Source organism: Myiozetetes cayanensis, unplaced genomic scaffold (genome assembly GCF_022539395.1).
Source record: "Myiozetetes cayanensis isolate MyiCay16 unplaced genomic scaffold, myiCay2020 scf33, whole genome shotgun sequence".
Lineage (NCBI taxonomy): Eukaryota > Metazoa > Chordata > Aves > Passeriformes > Tyrannidae > Myiozetetes > Myiozetetes cayanensis.
In genome coordinates this window covers 1,234,797-1,258,219 of record NW_026087555.1, presented here as the reverse complement: position 1 = coordinate 1,258,219, position 23,423 = coordinate 1,234,797, and the positions used below count along the sequence as shown (strand labels likewise).

The window sequence follows — 23,423 nt, the reverse complement described above, 5'->3', positions numbered from 1 at the left end:
ACATTTCAGTTTCATGATATGCCCTCCAAGATTTAACAAACCAAAGGATGCTTTTACTCTCAAGTACTCCAGCTGGTATAGAAGATGACATGAATCAATTTTACTGTTCTGCTTTTCCCCAGTGTAGTTTATCTACAATTCTGCTAGCTATGAAACTGGAACAACTCTGCAACTAATCTTTCTCACAACACGAGCTTCAGACTCTCAAATAATCCCCAAAGCGCACAATTTCAGCAATGTTCTAAAAGCTGCATTTCTGACTTGTATTTCCTTGGAAAGTCTCAAAACTTTGCACAAATCCCTTTTAACGTTTCAGGGTTTTGAAAGGCAGTGCTTTGTAAAAAGGCAGAGCTGACACTGTGACAGCCCTGGCTTACAGCAGCAGGAGTCTTGTGGGCACTTCCACATTTCAAAACAGACTCATGAAAGGAAAATAAATTGGTTCCTCTGGGTGAAACAGCATACAGTCTTTGCTTAGGGTAAAATAACTTTGCTTCTCAGAACAAGCAGACTATTTAGAGTTAAGTTATTCATTAAGATATCTAAACACTACACGAGTAGATGTATTGCGATATGCCTAAGCTCCGCTGAGCAACACAGTATTTAAAACAAAAACAGGTGGAACGCATTGATTAGACCCTGAATTTCCCCAGAGTGTCTGAAATTTTTCTAGCAGTTTTCTAGCCCAAGAACATAAGAAAGAAAATCACAATGTTGACCCAAACATCACTACTGAAAACTCCCTGGTTTTGCTAATAACGTTCTGAAATAGTGTAGTGGCCCATAATGACTGAGGGAAACAGAAACTATGAATGTTACATTACAGATTCAACACTTGTGACCTTTTCCTTCCCTTTGCCATCCTCCTCAAGCAAAAGCCAAGGCAAAGTGTTTGTCAGCACAGCCCATGGGTAGGTGCTATTCATTTTAAATGCCCCACTTTAATCATGCAGTTGCCACTCGCCTTCTAAGATGATATAGTGCAGAAGCACTGGGAAAGACGCTGTAGGTTGTTTAAGCGTAAAGCTCAGCTGGGACCACTGGGAGAGAAAGAAAACAAAACAAAACAAAATAAAACCCAAACCCCTGTACAAATGTAATTCTGGCCCACAGAGAGCAGAACTTCCATTGCCTCTAGCAACATTCCTTAAAGCTGTGGGTACTGACTGAAACACTACAGAAATTGTTTTAGCTGGCAGGGGATTTCTAGATATTTTACAGATTTGCTGGCCTAGCTGACAACATAATCACAACTGAAAGTGACAGATTATCAACATTATTAATGTAAAAAGAGAAAACACTGTGATATGTTCTTGCTTTATGGAAAGAACCAGGATGAAGGGTAGGCTGAAAATCTCAAAAGCATTTGCACAAGGACAGCCAAAGGTACAGTTTCAGAGAATTGATGCAAAAATCTACATTAATTAGGAAAAATGTCTTGGGACAGAAGTATACACATTCCTACTTCATTTCCCCAGCCTCAAACCCGCACTTGAGGCTGCCACAGCATGCAACGATGGAATGCCCTCTCACCCCCAAAGACTGCACTCTCACTATGGAAAAGAGACCTAGCAGAGAGTTATTTCTGCATATTCCACCACCAACATATATGACATTTTGAAAACATAGGAATACTGGATTAACAGAGCATAACAGAGTTTTAGAAGGTTTTAAATGGAGTATACTGAACCACACTGGAAACTTCAGCGCTGAAAAAGCATTCACTGTTCCATGTAAATTATAAAATGGAAATAATGAAGATCAAAATTCTTTCAAATACATTGACACATTCTTCCATTCTTCTTCTTAAGAATTAGTATGGATAGAGTCAAGAAAAGAAATGGTGCAAATTTTAAAATGCTCAATTTTGCACAACAGCTGAAAGAATGTCAATAATTCTGTAAACACAAGGGCAAAGAGGCATTTTCTACCTGAAACGTGTAATCCAGATAAAGGAAAAACTTTTGCAAGTTTTCACCTGAAGAGAACACTGGAAATCCCAGCAGCTCGGTTCCTGGGATCTTCCATCAGATTATGAAAGTCAGCTTGGAGGTGCAGTACTGCTATATGCTTGGAACAACAATAGTCTCCTCTTGCTGACGTTAAATATTTTAACAGCTTTTATGCAGGAAACGCTTTACTGTGAGGATAACTGAGCAACTGGTTTGGTTGCCCAAAGAGGCTGTAGAATCTCCAACCCTGGAGATACTCAAAAGCCATCTGGACATGGTCCTGGGCAACTGGCCCATGATGGCCCTGCTTGAGGAGGAGGGCTGGATGATATAATCTTCAGAGGTCCCTTCCAACTTCAAACTTTCTGTGATTCTGTGCCTCTCAGATCATGACTACTGGCATAGAGACGTAACTTAAACTCAGGAAGCCTGAATGCTGACCCAGAAATGTGATCTTGTTTCATGCCTCTGCTGCATTCTGCCACTTTCTAGCAGATTTGGCAATACTTGTTCATTCTTTTTCTTCCCCTTTCCTTTATTTCTCATTCAAGAAAAAAGTAGGAATATTTTTAATTCAAGGAAAGTATTCTTTTGACATTTCTGCTTCACTGCAGTATAGCTGGCAGCTTCTGCTCTGTTTCATAGGTATTATTTCACAGGACCTGTCAAGAGAACTGCATTTTGCAGTATAAAATAATTTTCATAAAACCATAAGCTTAAAATGCCTCCTGCATAGCTTTGGACTTGCTCCATGTCTCTTGCAGCTAAAGATGTGGAACTGAGCTGCCTGCCTAGCAAATGCCAAAGGGCTAAAGAGTTGAAATACAGACATATGCCTATACACTTCCTGAAGCTCAGCACAACACACGCTATCTGAACTAAGGTGAGGGAATGTAGCCAGAGGTGCCAGAAAAAGGTAAAGCTAACATCCAAAACAGCCTGTCCAATGGCCTCCTGCCTTCAGACTCAAAAACACAGCCCAGCCTCTCCTGGTCAGCCATTAGTAATGTTTGTATTCTTCAGTTCAAGGAAATGCCTACACAGTATTCTTTACTTCATGAACAGAGTTATTTTACAGTTAAAATTGTAAAAAAAACCTCCTAATGCTATTAGGAGCATACGGCCCCACTTACATTTTTTCAGAATACTGCTATAATAGTCTAGTGTCATATTTATGGTCTGGCTATAGAAAGAGTCTCCACACAGCTCCAACATGGATAGCTTTTCCTGATACTGGAACTGACAGTCCTGAGCACACATTTGACGACACTCACCCTTATCTTGTCGTCTGTTTCCATGGTGGCTTGCAGTCTCCCGTTCACACTGAACACACAGAAGAGGCCGTTTTCATAATATATGACACAGTGGCCTTCTCTTGAAGCTTGAATAAGTTTTGGTCTCAGGCAGTTTTCAGGACCTTGTAATCTTTCAGGACCTTCTAATGTCCTCAGTAGATCTCCATTCATAGAATGTATGAGACATGGTCCTTCTAATGAGGCAGAATAAAATTCTAGTTATTGATTTACATGCTCATTTAAAGACATCATATATCAAGTAATAAGTAATGACTTCTACTTAAATAATCGCTATTATAATACAGTATAATGGTTTTTACCATGTTTAAATGGATTGCCTATGACTTTAAGGGTGCCAGAGGGTAAGATGAACAGCTTATCCCTTAAAGGCTTTGTATTAAGGTATTTTAGAGCACCTATCAAAACCAGTTAGAGACCTAACAGATTTTCTTGTGTGGGTTTTCTTTTAAAACTAGTCGTAGTTAATTTTGAGCACACAAAATTAAATGTACTAAATCTTAAAACGAGATTTTCAAAACACGAGGACACACAGAGCTAAGTGGAATGAATTCACATATGTAGGTATTCTAAAAGTGTATATTCACATATTAAGATTTTAATTTATATGTGATCCACTAAATATTTGCTTTTTAATATATTTTGACAAATACCTGAACTGTACATAAGCCACACAAGTTCACATGCATAAAACAGAAACACACAAAGGTGCAGATGGTGAGTATACCCAACTCTGACAAAATGTCTTACTGTTGGTACTTTGGAAATACTAAAGCAGAAATATCTTAATTCCAAAAAATTTATGGTTTAAAAATAACTGTGGACCAGCAAATAAGAATATTATAAACACTATCCATAGAATCCACACCATTCTTTATAATATGCCTGCCAAAAGCAGGTCTTTGAGAACACAAATGGGGCATATTATAGGCTTTGCAGCCAAGCTCAAAGAGCCTGAACAGAATTACCAGTAGTGTATATACACCCTTCATCAAACAAACAATCCAGCACATTCTCTTTCTCCTGAAACTAATTTTTGCTTCCCTTTTTTTAGAAGTTATCCATAACAAACACACTTCACCATCCTGGCCGTCAAGAGCTGTATCCAACTGTATGCTACGTGCAATTACACACTGGGTAAACAAATAGGAATAGCAATCAGTAGGGAAACTGATGTAGTTGCCTCTTCTTATAAATGTCTGACTAATCCTCAGTTTTAGCATGTTTAAAAAGAGGTTTCAAATTCCACATAAACTAAAAAAAGGTTAGAAATAAAACCACCATAAATTTCATAAATTCTGCTACCTAAGACTCTACTCCTTTTTTGCATTAGGATTATAGCTTCATGAACAGAAAGAAATGACAAGAGATACCTTACCTTTTGAACCACTTATTACCAGGCCAAGTTCAGCACAAATTGCAGCACAGGTGATCTCATAGTCATGTCCTGTCAAAATAGCTCGAGGAGTTGCAAAATCACCTTCAGCAAAAAAACAATAAAAGCAATCCCTGGTTACAATCTATTTCCAAAATCACTGCTTTCAATCACTGAAGCATCTTTGTTTCCTTGCTCTTTGAGTTCATGTTCCTCACAAATCATTTCAATGCTCCCTGTTTGCATAGGGTAGTTCTGCACTATCTGTATAGAAGAGCAGGAGTGCACTACAGGACTTCAGCCTGCACATTTAGTAGCACACAGTAATAGAAAAGTCAGGTGTGTAATAAAACCAACCAAAGTTGGAGCACATATATTTGTGTAAATACAAGTGTGACTACGACAGGTACGGGGAGAAGACACCTTCAGTGCCTAAAGATGAAGTAAAACATCCAATGACTGATTTTATTTTAACCTAGCAACATGTGTTGAAACATCAGCCTGAAGTCTACTTTTTTGCAAGATGTGGAGCCTGGACCACAGTCACTATGAACTTCCGATGAGTTTGCAAAAGCAAAACACCCAAACCCAATGTGAAATTACCACTGCTCCTATTAGACATTTCCCTGCAACAAGAACAAATAAAACTGTATTATTTTTAGATTCTCTTTGTGATCAAACATATACAAATAGCACAAGAAACAAGAAATTGTACAACTGGCACATTTAAAGGAAAAAAAAATAATTCTCCAGGTCAACGGATACAGCAAGGGTAAGCAAGTGCTACAAAGCTCTTTAAATAGTTTTATAACTTTGCTCACAGGTTATTGACTGCCCCTTCGAGAGTGCTATCATTTCATGGAAATAAAAATGTTATTTTTGTGTTACCATATAATTAGCTCATTCATAGCATTCTACAAAGCATTTAAACTCTAATGAATGTGTCTTGGACAATATTATCATGTAGTTTCAAAAAGGTTTAGATGCGTTTTTAAGCAGCAGGGAATAATTTCACTTCACAATAAATGATGATATGTGAGATTCCAACAAGGCAATAAAGCAGTGGTGAAATCAAACGTTTTTTTACTTGATGAGCAGGGGATGGTTTTGCAAAGAGACAGAGTAATAATAGGACCAAGTTAACTCCACTGGTTACTACGGTAACATCATTCAAATTACATTTGGGTTTGTAACTTTTCAAAAGATAAACCCAGCATAATGTCATTAGTCTGTCCATGTAGAGCCATAAGAGTGCTAGCAATACTGGTACTGGGTGTTCTTAGAAATTATGGAGCTATATTTAAACTGTAAATACTCAGACTCGGCATGTGTACAGTGAGAGACTTCTCTGGAAAAGAAGTGTCTGGCTTGCACAAATAAAAGCTTAGTTTACTCTCCATATTTTACATTTTTATTCAGACTGTTCACATCACCTCCCAAAATGCCTGTGTAGGTGCTACATTCAAATGGCCTCTTAGTAAAGCTCATAATCTACAGCAAACTCTCAAATCAAGGATTTTGACCTTTCAAAATTTAATTTATTCTGTAGTTACTATTAAAATCTATAATTTATATCCACAATACAAAAATCTTGTAAAGTAAATAAATACATTTCTTTTTAGATATAGGCATAGACACTAAACATATATGTGTGCATAGATATACACACACAGGCATATAAGTTATCAACATTTTAAATCTGAAAATGCTTTGGAGCAACTTGCTGAATTGTTCCTAATCTCTTAATAAATAATCATTAAAAGCTATTGCTTTTGTTCTGAATAATGTTTGAAAAAGCACACTCAAACCCAGGAAGTATGGCAGACAGTTCACAAGCACAGGAAAATCTCCCAACAAATTAGAAGCATAAGGGTAGACTTAATGACCTTGAGGTACTTCTCAGGTGGCTGATCCTACGAACAATCATAAACCTTTTAGAGCAAACTTGCTGTATTGAACTTTCCTCACCCAAACATGGGGCAGGCACCTTAGAAGGTTCATAAATGAACACTGCCTAGCCAAGTCACAAATTTGCAGTTTTAGGGGGAAAGGTAACAGCAACCATAACAGTTTTCCTATCCAGTAACAATTTAATGTTGCTGATCCAAATCTTTCTCCCTGTTGTCCCCAAGCCATAAGAGGAAGCAGCTTTGTGCGTTTAAAGGTCTTGCTACTTTGTTTTCTTTTAAATGAGCTATGTTAGCAAAATTTTAGAATTTTGGTTTTACTGCTTTATTTTGCTTTCAGAAATTACATTAACACATACTCACATAGACCAGCGAGGAATTAATCTAATTATGCACGACACATTAATGAAACGTTTGAAGTCAGAGAAGTTTTAAATATACAACGTTGCAGTGGAGGTAATCAATGTAAGATGTTGGAGCTAGAAGGACTTATGAGAAGCAATGTCTGAATGAATTATTAGGAGGGGCAGATAAACAAAATCCTCAAAGTAAACTTATTGCTTACAGCAAGTACATCATTATAAGCTTCACCTGTGTGAAGCTGTCAGTAACTACACACTTAAAATGTAGGAGATAAGATTCTTAAAACAAGAAGTAGAAACTGAGTATATATATTTATCATGGTTCACAGAAAATAAAATTACCTAAGTAACACTCATGGTCTTTTCAGAATTTGGACTTGACTTCAAACGTAAGAGAGTATAAATATACAGGTGGCAGGATCAGTGCTTCATAAATTGTATCTATTGTTTACTGAATTATATTTGTACTAATGAAACACCTTAATTAAAACAAAAAACCCAAAACCAACCAGTCAACCAAAACAAACACAAAAAAAACCTACCAAAAAAAAAAAAAAGAAAGAAATTTGAATAGTAAGAACTTAGGACTTGAATAGATACTGTAAAAGAGGAGTCTTGTGAAAAGTCAGGCTGACTCCTTTGATAAGAATGTCAAGTATTTAGGGGTTTCCAAGCCTCTGATTTTCCAAATAATGGGGTCAACTTAAAAGCTGGTCATAGAGCAGAACAGATTTCTTTAAAAGCTTTTAAACTGTTATTGCTTCAGAAGATTGTCATGGTTTTCAATAATGCAGAGAGAAAATTTTATTTTGTTGCTGGTTTAAGGGGCACCACTTCAAACTTCTCTAAATTGTTTTAGGGGAACCGACTTGCAGACCTTTTGAAAAGCTGGGGAAGTGACTTCAAAGGGAAAGGAGTCTTTGTCCGCTAAGCAGGTTTACGACCACTGATGCAAACCCTAACTAAGGACTGAAAAGAATACTCAGTGAATCTTTATGGAGATCCTTAAGGGAGATGAACAAGTCAAATGAAATTAAAGATAGTCCAAATCCTAGCACTAATAACCAAGACACAATAGTTTTACAGATCTGCTTTTCTCAGTAAAGGATATAATATTATCCTTAGCCTATACCATCACTGGGTTGCTACTTGAAGTTGAATGCTGTAAGATTCTTAATGCCACATTCACATTGCAACAAACATTGTCAATGATTTATTTAAGTCACAGGAGGTATATGTAAAGTTATTTTCCAGTAATGGGCAGAGTATTTTACCTTTGCAGCAACCACTCAGATTATTTCAAAAGAACTCTCCTACATTCCAATAAATAATTTCTGCAAAGCTGTTCCCCCATAGAAAATAACATAAAATATCACTCTTACTTAAGTGACTAAAGTACATTTTAAATCATGAAATTCAAGCTTCAGAAGATAAAAGAAGAGCACATCATATCATGTCAGCCTACAGTGATATATCAGGGAAAAAATGTTAGGCGTTTGGAAACTACGTTTAAAAAGGAACAGTGAGATTGCAGCAAAGTCAAAACTTTCCTCTAGTTTAATGACATCCAGAAGATGATATGCCTTACTGGATAACAAGAAATTTGTTTGTATTGCTGGGTCTCTCTCTGCTATTCTTTTCCAGCTTCGGTGATGCTACAATACAAAGCAGGATCATGACATTTGAAATCCATCAGTAAATTCCTAAAATGTCCGATTTCTTTATTTTCAGCGCTAAGCTGTAAGAGCTGAGGCAAATGCAAGAACTCATTTGAAAAAAAGATATCTCCCTAGAAAGAAATCAAACTAAGATTGACTGATCAGCTTACCTCACAATTAAATACAAGATACTCCTCCTACTATTTATGAGCAAGATATTATGCAACACATTAAAATATAAAATATTTGACTATGCTCCTTTTTACATTTAATACTGAGAAGACAGTTAATTATGAAAAGTCACAGACAGCCAAACAGCCATTTCTAAATTACTATTCTATGATTGCAGAGGCTGTGGGACATTTTAAATGGCAAATTAATTATGTGATTTTATGTCAATATAAAATCCAAATTAAATGAACCATCAGTTAATCTATCTTTTTACCTACTTCTTGCAAAAGTAAGTGATTATTTTCTCAGAATGATGCATCAACCAAACAAAATTACACACGTAAGAAAAGTCTTCTAAAATTAATTTTTACATTTTCCCAACTTCGAAGTAGCTTCCTAGGATAAAAAATTGAGGAAAATAATAAAAGCTTTGAAATAAACCTGAGAAGTACAAATGTACCTACAGAGCATAGGCCATTTGGACAAAAGTGTTTTCAGCAAAACGTAAGTAAATCAAGAAAACCAATTTGCTACTAGGCTTCTATATTGATTATATAGCAAGTTTCAGAGTTTAATTACATAAAAATGATAAATGTTGAATATTATATAAAGTCTGTGCATTAATATTATTTACAGATCACAAACAGTGAACACTTAAATAACAGCCAACTGATTAGAACCCCACTTCACTGGCACAGAAAGTTATCTCAGGGACTGAGATCTCACTCAAGTGATACCATACAATATTACTGAAGTATTCTTAAAACTTCAATTTGAATAATCTTTCCTTTGTAAATATGCATTTTATGTAACAATGTAATATTTTCATATTCTATAGGAACTTCATTGTTGTCTGGTTCTTCACATGACACTCCATCAGCATTTCCTCTTAATGCCTTCAAACTACTCCCCATCTGTTCAGACTTATTTTACCCCAAAAAGTACAACCTTATGCCTAGATGTAAGTTTTGGTTTTGCAAAAAAAACCCCACGTCAACTGTATCTTCTCTGAAAAAGGAATATCTTTGAAAAATGTATCATTCTATCCTGGAGCAAAATCAAAACATGTAAAACACAGGAAATGCTGTAATGCTGATATGCTTGTTCTATAAGGAAAAAATACGTTAGATTTATCCTGTAGAATTTGTTTCAGCAAATATAACACAGAGAAGCTTAATGTACTTCCCACAGTCACACTGTGCAACAAGTGACTAATATTTATTCAGCACTAATAAAAGATTTTACATTACACGTTGTGTCACGAAAAGAGGTTCATTGTGTTCCCAAAACAAACAATAAGGCCTTCATGACTTGCATATTACAATTCAGATTTCAAAAGTCAATAATCCCCAGTCTCTTAATTCCTATACCATGTGCAATGCAAAGCTTTCTGGAATGAGTTCACTCTTACTGGGGATTCATCTGCTGCAAGTCCTGGAAGTCATTCAGCAGGACTCCTCCCACTGAACACCGGCTTTTTGAAGCCCCCGGAAAGTATCTGCAGGTGAATATTCAGGGTCAGTGTACACTAATAATTTAATATTTGCACCATCCCAACTTCATAAACTGTTACTTCAATGTCAGCTTTGAAGTTTTAGAACACTGTCATTTTTTTTTTCTGATAATGTTCTAAAACAGGTTTGTGAAAGGGCTTTTTTTGTTTATGCTAAAAAAAATAAATCTATTTTCTTCATATTTCTCTCTTGTGGTTTATAGTTACCATTACCTAGTAAGTTCAAGAAAAAAAATATAGAGAAAAGGAAAAAACTCATCAAGCAATTATTTCAGTCAGAAATAGCAGTTACTGAGGAATTGTTTCAAGATAAAAGTCATCTTACCTCTAGTTGAAATATATATATATATATATATATTTCATAACTCGGGCAGAAAATAATCTGAGATGAGAGGTTTCGTATGAGAATTCCACTCAGTTTAGCAGTTTCTGATTATTTTCCCCCATTAAAACACTACATTAAAATAACTTAAAGTCCGTGCTTTAGTTATTTGATTGTTTCTGTAAAGTTAATTTCAGACCAATGCACCAGTAGTATATTGTACTAGATAGATGCTTACCACCATTACTTTTCAATGTAACTGGGAGTACTGATGGCATACAACAAGCTCAGAGCATACATAAATTAGCTGTCTTTTTACAAGTAACTCTCTTAAATCAAATATTTTTTCAATGAAGCAGGCCATAATTCTAATCACATACAGCATTCTTGCACTAAGCAGAGTAATACATATCTCTGTGATGCTAGTGTTAATAGAATTTAGATCCAGAAACACTTAGAAAATAATTTAGTACTCAAGTCAAGATTATTTTATTGACCAAATAATTTTTACAACATTTACATTGGTAATTTTATTCTAGTCTTTAAATTATTATATCTTCTACATTACTCTGTTCTGTCTTACATGGCACAGACTTTGAACTATATGGGTATTTTTCTCAGCAACCAAATAAGGTAAATAAATGTGATGCATTAGTAAATCATCCTACAACTATGCATATGGTGCACATGAAGGCTGTGCTCATTTACCATATGAATATAATTCCTTTTACCACATCAACCATTAGTTACAAGTTGTAAATATAGCATTGTTTTTTCCTGGAACTCAAAGGTCTGCATTACATCATGAAGCACTAAATATCCTTATCCTTCGGGGGAATTTCATACATCTAGTTTTAGTAACACCTGAAGCTCGACACTGCCAACAAAGCAGCGTCCGAACTCCTTCTCTGTTTCCAGTCTCAAAATACACTTCCTTCACTTGCATCTGGACTGTGCCTCAAAACATGCTCTGCAAATGCTATTTGCAATTACTTACTCTAATTGACAAATCCTGAAACGCAATCTCTCTTAGCCAGTGGAAGACACGGATGACGCAGTCGCTGCACTTAACCCCGCAGGACCTACTTTTAGCCAAACCAAGTATTTATTGCACACAAACTTACATGCTCATCAGGACCAAGTCACTGTGACTATTTAACTGCTTCCCAAACCATCAGTGAAGGCTATTGTAAGCTCTTTTCAATGAAGACCTTGTCCTCATAAGTATCTATGACATGACTTTCTTGGCATTATACAAAATACAAAAACTATATTTCTTACGCAGCATCACTGCAGATTTCCAGATATCCCAGAATTAACCTGTTATATCTCATCTTTTTTCAGTTTGAATATGTGGAGGCTAGAACCATCATTTATATGTGATTTATAGACTACCTGGAGGAATGAGGCCTCAAACTCTTTGAGGTATCAATGTGTTTCAGCTTAAAGAAGAAATGACAGTGACCTTTTGTAGCTGCAGAATTTAAGGCTCTGTTCTAGATTCATGCAGATTGCCCCAGTACTTGCTGCACTGGCTTCAACATTGCCCCAAGAAGATAGAGGGAACTGTAGGACCAATTACAGTGTCTCTGTCTACTAAGCTTTCATGAGGCTTTCATGACTAACATCAAATAATGCAATAAATGTTAGGTAAAAGAATATTTAGTGGTTGCTACCCCTCTTCAAAAACACGTCACAGATATTTTCTAAGCCTTGTAGATCTTCTCTATGATACAAATTTTACTGAACTTGACTTACAACAGAAATAGAAAATTTTAACAGTGTGCTTGCTAAAGCTTCAGTAAAAAGAATAAAGTATTCCCATTTCTTTTTATGGTCCCACCTAAAGAAACACTCCTGATCTATTTCTGTTTCAGTTCATATGTTGAACTTTACTTCACATTACCTTTTCTCATTACAATTTTAATAAAAAGGAAAAAAATATACTAAAGATTAAATACTTTTTTTTTTTTTTTTTTTTGTTTTGTGCACCAAATATGTGGACAGATATTTATTTTGAATATTTTACTACACAGCGCTTAGGAACCCCAAATCATCTTCAACTGGACGCCAGCAGATGGTGCTGAAGGACTCTTGCTTTAGATACAACATTTTGCTACTGTCCAGCCATTTTTGAGAAACAAAGAATATTTGTTACGTCTGCAGTTAAACAATATTAAAATAACATTGAATTATTTACTCGTCTTTTTTTTGAAGAAGAAGGGCTCACACAATAATATAATGTGTTCAGGGGTAAAATATAAAAGTGCTATTGAGCACCCAAAGGAGCATGTGCAAACTGTTCTTAAACTCTCAGTGCTAGACTGTCATGAAGCAACACTTCTTTTTTACCAGGCTGACTCCAGTGAACAGCAACTGTCACCTTCATAGCTGCAGTGACTCCAAATATATTTTAGTGTTTTGAGGCTCCGCAAATTTTTAGCTATTCTGGTAGACCACCATTCGACAGAAAATAACAAGAATAGCAGAATTTCCATTACAAACTAACATGATTACTGATTTATGGACATTTTGATACTCCTGCTACTTAGCATGATAAATGCAAAATGGAACGTTAACAGGTAAGCTTTTTACAACTACTTCCCAATTAATTTTTTCAAGAAAAGAAGCTGTTAGGCAAACTACTTCCATTCATTTGTTTTTTAAATAATCATTAGACTTGTAAATACATATTGATGCTATAAACATTCTTTAGAAATGTAGAACCTTATCTTATCTATTATCGTGGGGTTTGAAACCGAAAATAGAAGGCCAGAAACTTGGGAATCAAGATGTAGGTTGATTCAAGATGAGGACAAGGAAAGAAGGCGAAGAGGGGTTTTTTGCTGCTAAGTTAACAGCAGACATATGACCTGTTTGAAATCAGTGTGACTGCTCACTGTGTACAGAGGCAAGCATGTATGCAAATCTTCACAGAATTCAAGTTTACAGGATTAGTGGGTCTGAGTACAAAGAAATTATTGCCCATGACATTATTCTTCAATCAGCCAACATAAAGATGCTTATCAGGTGCTATCCCTTCTAACAATTAATTATGAAGCACTCACTCATAAAAAGTTTGAATTTTGAAACTGAAAAATATGTGTAGCAGTTGATGAAATATAGATGTTTTATCTTTTGCTATGTTTACTAATACTATTAAAACTAATGGTTTCTCTAGTCTCAAACCATAGCTTTAATGTTAATGTCAATTGATAAAAAGTCTTGCAGGTATTCAACATTTATTTAGGAATTCTAGATGTAAAAAAACAAAACAACAAACAAAACAAAAAACAAAAACAAAACAAAACAAAACAAACAAACAACCCACAAAAAACCCCCACCAGTTTCTTTTAAAAGTAGCTTGGGTAGCAGCAAGAACATTCTTCAGCAAGACAACTGGTGTATAAATTTTGAATCTTTTGGGAGATTTCATATTTTAAAATTGAAAAGATTATGCATTTTTAAAATTTACATGTGAGGAAGATATTCTACATGTTATTGACAGCACAAGTGTTCAATGAATCCTCTCAAATCTCAGTTAAATACAGTAATTGTTGGGGTTTTTAAGTATGAAATCACATGCTTACATTCACACGTGTCCTGCTACAAAGCTACACTACTAAAACCATTTATCTAACACACTTCAGAATACCTGAATATAGTACCCTCTAAAAAATATAAAGCTGTGCAATGAAAGCACCCCCTTAATCCTCGTGATGCAAACGTGATACATACAGAGAGTAACATTTTCTAGTTTTATGGGCTAACATAAAAGAGGTAATATAATTTGTTTTATTCACATATGTGTGGAAGATCAATGCAATAACTCAGAAGAGATCCCATTAGTATTAGCAGTAGTGATACAGTTACACACAGACTCTACATTTCCCTAGTACTGAATACTTTTATCAGTCAAGACTTAATTTCCTTGGGCAAATCAGATTTCTAAATAAAAAATATTTTTGTTTTTCAAAATATGAAAAGTAAAAATTAATTATGAACACATCTGTAGATAATTTGAAAGCAACAGAACCATCCCTTCAATTCCTATGAAAGAAGAGCAAAAATTGCAGAGAAGCACTTTATCTTCCACTGGACTATGGAAATGCCTACCATTTTTTAAGCACAAACCATTTTATAAGCATAAACAACATTAAGACAATTAAATTCACCAATGTAAACCTCCCCTCCAAGAAAGTACCTCCAAACAAAATAACTACAGTGAAAAAAACCAAAAATCTTGAAGACACAGATTTACATTCGCTAATATGATTGGCCTCTCCCCGGTCCGTGTGGGTGAGGGATCATTAAGGAAGACTGGAGAAAATGGGATATTGCAACTAGAAAGGCATTTGTTGTTAAAGAAATCCAACAAGTATGTGTGTAGCAAGTAATTTGATGACAATTTTTCACATTTCAACAACAGCTAGAGATGACCTTCGAGATACGATTATAACCAATGTAGCAAAACAGATTAAAAAAAAGAAAAAAAACCTGGTGAAAAGAATCTGCATGAATGGGAAGATATGAGACTTTTCAATATGCTTTAGGAGGGAGAGATCAAGGACAATAAGGTAATTTTTTGAAGCACTTTGGGAAGACAGGTTTCAATACATGCAGAACATCGTTCTCTAAGATCTCATGGGAGGTTAAGTCTAGAGAAAAACAAAGGAAAAGGTAATAAGGATAAGACTGAAAATTGCTTCAGAGCAGCACAGGGATAAGACAGACAAGAAGACACCAGCTGGCACAACTCAAAGTTCTCCAGTGACTGTAACACAGGAAAGTCAGGCAGAAAGATCAAAATAAATGAGGTTTTTCTGAAACAGTGTAAGCGACAAGGTATGAGCAAGCAGACACAAAAGCAGGAGAGCCACACATAGATGAGTTGCAAGTAACAGGGACATCAGGAATAACAGTCATTCTATAAACAAAAATATGCCAAGTTTTCATGAGAAGTTGTCTGTTATTAAGAGCAAGCAACACCAATAGATGATGCCACACATTTACTTCAGTAAAAGTCTTCAATATGAAGGCCAATTGCAGTCAGACAGCAAACACAAGCAAAACCAGCAATGAAAACTGTTGTCTCAATCAAAGAATACCTAAATGACAAAGAGTGTTTGGAATTCAATTGGCCTGATAATAGTGCTCTGAAGGAAATGGGAAAATGAAACTACATCATTCCAGAGTTGAAACTGTTGTTTTGTGGATACTGGGTGAGGTTCTGCAAGACTAAAAAAAGTCTTCCTGTTTCTTAAGCAGCACAAGAGGAAAAGTTAGAGAGTTTTAAGTCTGCTTAATCCCAACAAACAGAAAAAGCACTGGCAGAACACTTATATTTCTGTATACACACAGACGCAATTTCCTAGAAGAAAACAAGGAGATGAGTAACAGCTGATTTGGATTTGTTCTGAACAAATCATGTCAAAGTGATTTTGTTCATGCAATGGCAAAGTAACAAGACGTGTGTTCAGGGAGACATCATATATTTTTACTTTAGTAAGAATGCTAGCACTGTTCCACATGAGCAATTTCTCAAAGAAAATAGGGAAGCAGAGGTTCTGAAGATGCCCTAATACATTGGAAAGCTATATTCAGAAAGCTATTCATTGTCAAAATGGTAAATGTATTGATGGGCATTCCTGAACTATGTACTAGCTAATATTTTCTTTAATGACCAATTTGATAGAATAAGACTGCAAAGTATATTTGCAGACATGAGTTGCTGCAACTCTGCTGGAGGATTCCAAATAAGTTTGACAAATTGGAGAAACAGTCTAAAAAGGATACAATTCAGAAAGTTTAAAGACAAGATTCCACAGCTGAACCACAAAGAGGAGGAGGAACAAGTAAGTAGATGGTGGTTCTTCAGGAAACACTGAAATTCATATTGGCTCATACTTTGAAGAACTGACACTGTCATGCTGCTTTGAAACAAACATGGTCTGTAAAACAGGTTGTTTTCTACTTAGTACTGGAAAGGCTTCAGCTGCATTCCTGAGTTTACTTCGAGGATGAGAGTCAACTGAAGAGAGGAACACCAGAAAAAAAATCAGATGTCTGGAAAAACATGACTTATGGTGAAAGACAAAGAATTGAGTTATTAAAGTTGGAGGCAAAGAATTGCAGGTCATGGCAACGCAAATAACTGGAAGTTGTTGCAAGAAGGAAATAATCTATTCTCTACACAAAGAAAAAGCAGATAAAAGATGACAGAATGCAACTGCTGCAAAAAGAGAGCTGGATACTAGGCTGGAAAAAGTCTGCTAAGGACAGAGCTTCTAAGGCTCCAAAATGTATTTGTCAAAGTTTTTAAGAGAAGATGGGACAAACATCAGTGGAGAATGGTTTTGGTGTAGTTAAGCCTTCTTTGGGAAAAGAGAATAGATCAGGTGACTAAAGCTCCTGCCCCCCCTGCTTCCTATGGTTCTGTGATTACAGAGGAAAATGCAATCCCTCAACCTCGGAAATGTTCAAACACTAGGAGTTGCCACTCGATCTTCAAAGCGAAAGTGGGATCTGAAAGTGATGCACACCATTTGTATGCAAATGAATCCTCTCATCTCTTTTCTCCAGCCATCACACAGTTCCTCCTCCGGCCCCGCACTTCTCGCCTCCCCTCCATCTCCACCACATTATGCTGGGGGAGCACAAAACGTGGTCCTCTCCCAGGAACCCCTACACACTCTACCACACACGTCCTGATGCATAATGTCACGTCCCCAAGTGGTACCTCGGAGCCTCTAAATATGCAAAAGCCAACTCTGTGACACAGATCACACATGGGCTTCAAGGAGCACCAAGGGGAGAGTTACATCCTCTCCCTCCTACCTCCCCCATATCCCCAAAGCGAGCCACATGCCAAGGAGAGAAAAAGAAAAGCCCCTTACGCTATGTAAAGTGATTTTACATCTCCACAGTAAATTATGCTAATTAATGTGACCGCAAAACGGCTCAGGGCTATTCTAAAGGATACAACTACTTCAGAGCCGCTGCTCTGTTCTGAATTATTCCAAGGCTTGGTCAGAAACATTTCTGCATCAGAAAAGGCCTATGTTCCAAAGTGAAGTGCTGCCATTCTTTTACATTTTCAAAACCAATTAATTTAGAAAGAAAAAAACTCTATACATTTGATCAAAGAGCATGATGAAATATTTTTTGAATGTCAGGTTTTAATTTGAGAAGGAAAAAATGACTGAACCTAAATGTAATCAAGCTGTTTTATGAAGAATAAAAATAGTTTCCAGCAGATGTGTCCCACACAGAAATTTCATATCTTTGAGATTTAAATTTGTCAGATTTGTATTACACTGATCAATACACTTGTAGAGTTATTAGGGAGAAACTAAATAGACAGTGACACTGCATAGGTGTAATTTCTTTAAGAAATCAGCCTCAAAGTTAAACATTAAAGAATGTAAATAATTAATATTTCAATAACATATTTCTTCTGTTAAATCGAAAATGTAAGGAATTTTTCCATACAGCCCAGTTAGCCAGAAAATTGTCCTTGATAAAGAATATCAAACCAAACACTTATTTATCAAAATGCCATAGCCCACCTGGCTTGTCAGTTTGAGTTAAGTATCATTCCAAAACATGAATATACTCAGCCAGAAATCCAGAATTCAGTGTTTTCTAAAGTAAGGAAACCAGATAAAGGAACCTAAATAAAATGTATCTGGTGGACTAATGGGTGCCTAATGGTATAGTATTTAGGGCAGATGGGTCATGCTAGCCTGTTGACTAATGCATGTCAGAGGAAACAGGTACTATGAAAGGAGGAAATGCACGTTCCAGTTTGAAATTGTTTTTGTTAAAATTACTCTGGCATCATGATTTGGCAAAGTGCCATTGGACGCATGTTGCTGTAAAGTCGCTTTAAGATGGAAATTAGAGATAATTAAACAGAGAAAAAATAGAAAAGAAGTACCAACTGTGAGAGTATCTAAAATTCCAATGAGTGGTTCTCATTGAAAGCACAAATAAGCTGATTTTAGAGGTAAAAAATGACAGAATGACATTAGACCAGTTAGATATCAAACATCCCACAAATGGATGGAAGTCACAGTTGCAGTAACAGGGCTCAAAACCCAACAAGTGTGCTGGTGCTTTCCGTTTCTGACAAAATCAGAACTAACCAGAAACAGCTCTTTTTATTTGTCTTTTCAAAAAAAAATTTTGACTGAACAGAGAAGCCTACAGACAGCAATTTCTGGGAAAAATTAAACACCCCAGATTACCATCTCTTTGAAGTAGAAACTGTCTTTTACTATACCCATGTCTAGGCCTATGTATAGTGCCATGAGATTCCAATTCATAACAACGGCTTCCAGCATGCTACAGCAAAAGAAACCCCTACATCATGGCAACTAGTAAACACAGGAGCCATTGCAAGTCCCTAAAAGCACCAGTTTAACAGAACTGCAGACAAAGAGACTTACCAGGTAGCTACTGTTTGATTTTAAACAGCAGTTAAAATAGCCTAGTATTAACTTTGAAAACTGCAAAATTTTAATATGCTAGAAACTTGCATTCAAATTATCAATAGATTTTAACAAAATCTACCTATTTGAGTCAGGTACTAGGTACAAAATCTCAGCACGTGATCTGTTAAGGTCATAAAAGAGCCTCAAGGTCTTGTTCACAGAGCAGGCAAGCCTGGGAAATGTGCAACAAGTCCAACCTCTCAGGGCAGGCCTAGGAATCTGCAAAGATGGGCTGCACTCATAGGCCTTGAAAACACAGTAAGGAGACAACTGTTCATTGCTTCACACCAGTGCAATATTCAGTATTTTATCCTCAAAAGGGCATTTTTGTTCTTCAGGATTTACAAGCTCACTTGACTCTCAAGCTCTTAAGTTCCCTGCACCGACTCCTTGGAGTTTCCAAGTTTACAAGCACTGCAAAAATAGTGCAGAGTTTGCACTTTCTTTAAATTGAGAGATTGCAAAATATGAAGGATTCACAGAGATTATGTCCCTTGACCAAAACCACATTAATGTAAAGATGCTCATAAAATTCTGCTACCTACTTTCCAGAAAAAACTCACAACTCTTGAACAGGGCTGCTTGGAAGGATTATAGGGATAGTTTGCTGACATCCTCTGCCTTAAGATTCTGCAACTGCATGAAGTGAGCTGTATCTTATTCGATTTTTAAATAGTTTTCCAGGTCAACATGAAATAATTTCCAAGTTAAATTCAGATATTCATTCTGATATTAATTAGGTGTGCTTCTTCAAAGTAGTTCACAGGATGCAATTTCAGTCAAACCACCTCTGTGTTTCAAATTCAAATAACTCCAGCTGAGTAACAGATTGAATATGGAACACACAACTTTACCAAATCAATTAATTGGAAGATGTCAGATACTGTTTAAATTTTATGAAATTGTATGCCAGTTGTAATTGCAATATATGACAGATCTAACACCACTTCTTGTTTTCCAGATGTCCATTTTGTCTTCTGCATACAGCAGGTATGTATTCACTAGTATTTAAACAGGGTCAGAGAAGACCTTAAGTGAATGGCAGAAAACCTATACAAACACTCTTTTTAAGACAGAATATACTGCTTCTCACCCCTTCTATTCAGGGTATTTTATTTTTGGCTGAACATGACCTCTGTTTGGCTATGATATGCCCCTACATTTATGTGTGTAAGCTCTCACAAGCTGTCTTGAAAGCCTCTCACTCCTATGAGAGATCAAATTATTTGGAAAGTGCAAGGTGAGTTTGGGTGGGGAGGGGTTAAAACTGACAGCAGCTGCAGCAGCTGACTTATTAGTCTGGTTATACAGTATGAGCCCTGGTATGAGCCCTGTTGCTTGCACTGGAACCTATTAAAGTGCCTGGTATGTAAGACCGAGGATTAGGTACATAGCACTCTACCAAAGTGTTAAACTAAAAAAGTTTAAAGCTTGCTCCTTTAATATGTCCCATGTATTCCCCTTCTTTCACCTAAGTGTCCTGCTCAGATTGCTAAATATCTTGTTAGGATGCCAATACTTCAAGTTAAAATTCATTGTCCACATAACTCTCTTGATAGCCAAGGTTGATTTTAAACAGCAGTTTAAACCACTGTCGAACTTACATGCATAAGATTACAGTTGCATGTACTGGACCAATGTACAGTCTTTTTTGTTCTAAACAACTCAAATGCAGGTATTTAATGAAATTGTATTGTTGTGAGAAAAATATTTACTCAGACTGAAGAAGAAATATAAAAAAGGAATTCCCTTCTCTCACTCCTGGAGCCACTCCTTCCCAATTGAATGGGTGACAAGAAGAAATGTGTTTGCAATGTTCAGTATCTTGTAACTTTAAAAAATAGTTCTACTTATGCTGCAAGGCAAACACTGTTTACCATCAGTTCTTTTAACTAGAACTGCTCACAACTACAAAAAAAAAGAAGCACTGTACTTTGACACTATTGTTACCTAAAATTTTGTCCTGCAAAGTGTTCACTCAAGCCATTTTGAAACAACATCGTTATAAAAAAGGTTTTCTTGGTTTTGCTTACCTCTTGGATTATCACCAATGATGTTGGTTTTGCCATTCCAGTACCAGAGTAGCAACGTTGCATCACGTGACCCTGAGAGGATGTAACAATTTCCTCCAATATAGGACTCAGAACGAGTAAGACAGGTTACAACATCCCAGTGTCCGAATACTACTTGCATCAGTTTACCTGAAACACATGAAATTGATCCCTTTAAAACTACTATTTTATTCTTTCTAAGGTAAATGAAATACATTATAAAGTATTTTAGAAATATTTGTGTTATCAAAAAAAGGTTCAAAGAAGAACTATAGTGGACAGTACTATTTTTTCTTTATTTATTTGGCAGAAAGTTATTGAAAAGTGCAGGAGTCCACATAGTCCATACAAAAAACACTTGCAGTTTACAAGTATTATACTTTATTCAAAGGCCAAACATGCCAGATGCTTTTTTTTAGATCTGTATGTTTACAGACAGGAAATACGATGGGATTCTCTTTCAAGACAAGTTTAAGGTAAGTTTACTGATGAAAGTAACAGTAAGAATGCAAATCTAATGGCAATGTGGGGAATGGAATCAGAATTTACAGAACACTCAGGACCCAGGGGAAACTGGTAGTTTGGGAGCTACCTAGAAAATACACCATGTATAGCACTCGAGCATTTCCTTTACAAAGTAAAGGAGATTTAGTTGAAAAGTTACTCCTGTATTCAGGTTTTTCCATCACCATTTTAACACTTGCCGATTACCTCAATCAGCATCTCTTCCTTTTAAGAATTTCTGTAATGTTTGAAAGAGCTCAGAAGATAGACTTGGAAAAAACTCTCTTACCAACTGAATAAAGGACCAACACTTGTACCAGTGATAAGAGTCATAAACGTTAAAAAGAAAGCCCAGGCAGTAAAAAAAAGTGCCATTCAAGAGGATGTGTAAACATGAATATCATTATTACCTTTTAACCTTAACCAAAGAGGACAACATTTTTAGAAAAATGTAAATTTGGATGCTCATGCATAGTGGATTTGCATGCGGGAGAGGAAATGTGTGTGAGGTCACTCGCAGCAAAGCTCTGCCACACCACCCAGCCAGAGGCCAGTCATGTGTCCTGCCGGTTTCTGGGTCTGCCAGCAGCATACCTGATCCTATGAAATGAGAATTTAAAAATCCATCTCACTGGACCTGCTGAAGCCCAGCAACAGCAGGTCTTGAAAAGACAGGACAGAGGATGTGCACACACATTTCTAATGCGCCTACTCGGCCCATTCAGGTAACAGGGGCCAGGCCAAATTCTGCACCCAACGACACAAGGAAGTGTGATGTGTGATGCCTCTGATGTGTGACCTCGGGTTTCTCAAGCCCAAATGACCATGCATCCATTTGTGCTTTGGGTTGAATAAAGAATGAGGAAGAACAGAAGGGAAAAAGAGCGATGGCTTTGGAAGGAATAACAACCCAGGTCAAAAAATAAACAGGAAATGCAGACTACTGCATTTCTGAATAAAATAAGTAAAAATAAAATGACATAACATAAAATGTTCTGAAGAGTGCTTAAAAATAACAAGTAACACAAATCAGTGTGGGGACTCAAATTAAGCTCATCTTAATAAAATATTTTGGTGCATGAATTAAAAATGATTAGTCAATCATTTAATATGACTAATAGTGAATATTTCATAGCCTTCTTCTTATGCAGTACAAAAGCACTGTATTCATATCCAGCCACTAAATAACAGTTAATGGGAACAAAAGACTTAAGGGAGTGGTTCTGAGGAAAGAAGAAAAATAATGTTAACAACCTGATTCATAATATAAGATCAAATAGGTAATGGCACTTTAAAGTGGAGAAAACCAGAAAAAAAACCCAACCCAAGAGAAAAAACAGAATAACAAGATGGAATTCAAAGGAAGCCTGGACATCAGATTCAAAAAATAAAACACTGGTGAAATTTATCAACCTACTATAACCCTCCAAGAGAAAATGTGAGGTGAAGCACCATCATGTGAGCCTTTTCTAACCAGATGGGGCAAACCCCTGGATGCGCACTTACTGTGCATATCTACCTTGCAGTAGAAGGGTGAGTAACTCAGGGATCAAGCCTTTCACTCATATCTGCAAGTCTGTAATAGATCCCACAGTGGCCACCTCTGCTCACCGGGGCTTTAATTCCTGCTGCAGGGTCACTTGTCTCAGATGTTGGCAGATTTAGTTAGATTTAGTCAACAGATTTAGTCAGAAGAAGTTTCTGAACTTCACAGCTACAAGCAGTGAAACACTCAAAACTACATTTTGGCAATATGCAAAAGCATCTTACCCAGCGTATGTTTCTCCCTGAAAATTCAAG

General features: G+C 36.3%; 1 protein-coding gene across 6 annotated transcripts in view; it reads right to left on the bottom strand.

The window, feature by feature from the left end:
• Nucleotides 1-23,423, bottom strand: part of LRBA (LPS responsive beige-like anchor protein) — a 402,779-nt gene that overhangs the window by 6,364 nt on the left and 372,992 nt on the right. For all 6 annotated transcript variants that reach the window (XM_050327298.1, XM_050327300.1, XM_050327299.1 and 3 more), the window contains 3 exons: nucleotides 21,102-21,269; nucleotides 4,644-4,745; nucleotides 3,227-3,441 (listed from right to left, as the gene is read on the bottom strand). In XM_050327298.1, coding sequence (XP_050183255.1) covers nucleotides 3,227-3,441; nucleotides 4,644-4,745; nucleotides 21,102-21,269 — 485 coding nt within the window. The remainder of the gene's footprint in view (nucleotides 1-3,226; nucleotides 3,442-4,643; nucleotides 4,746-21,101; nucleotides 21,270-23,423) is intronic.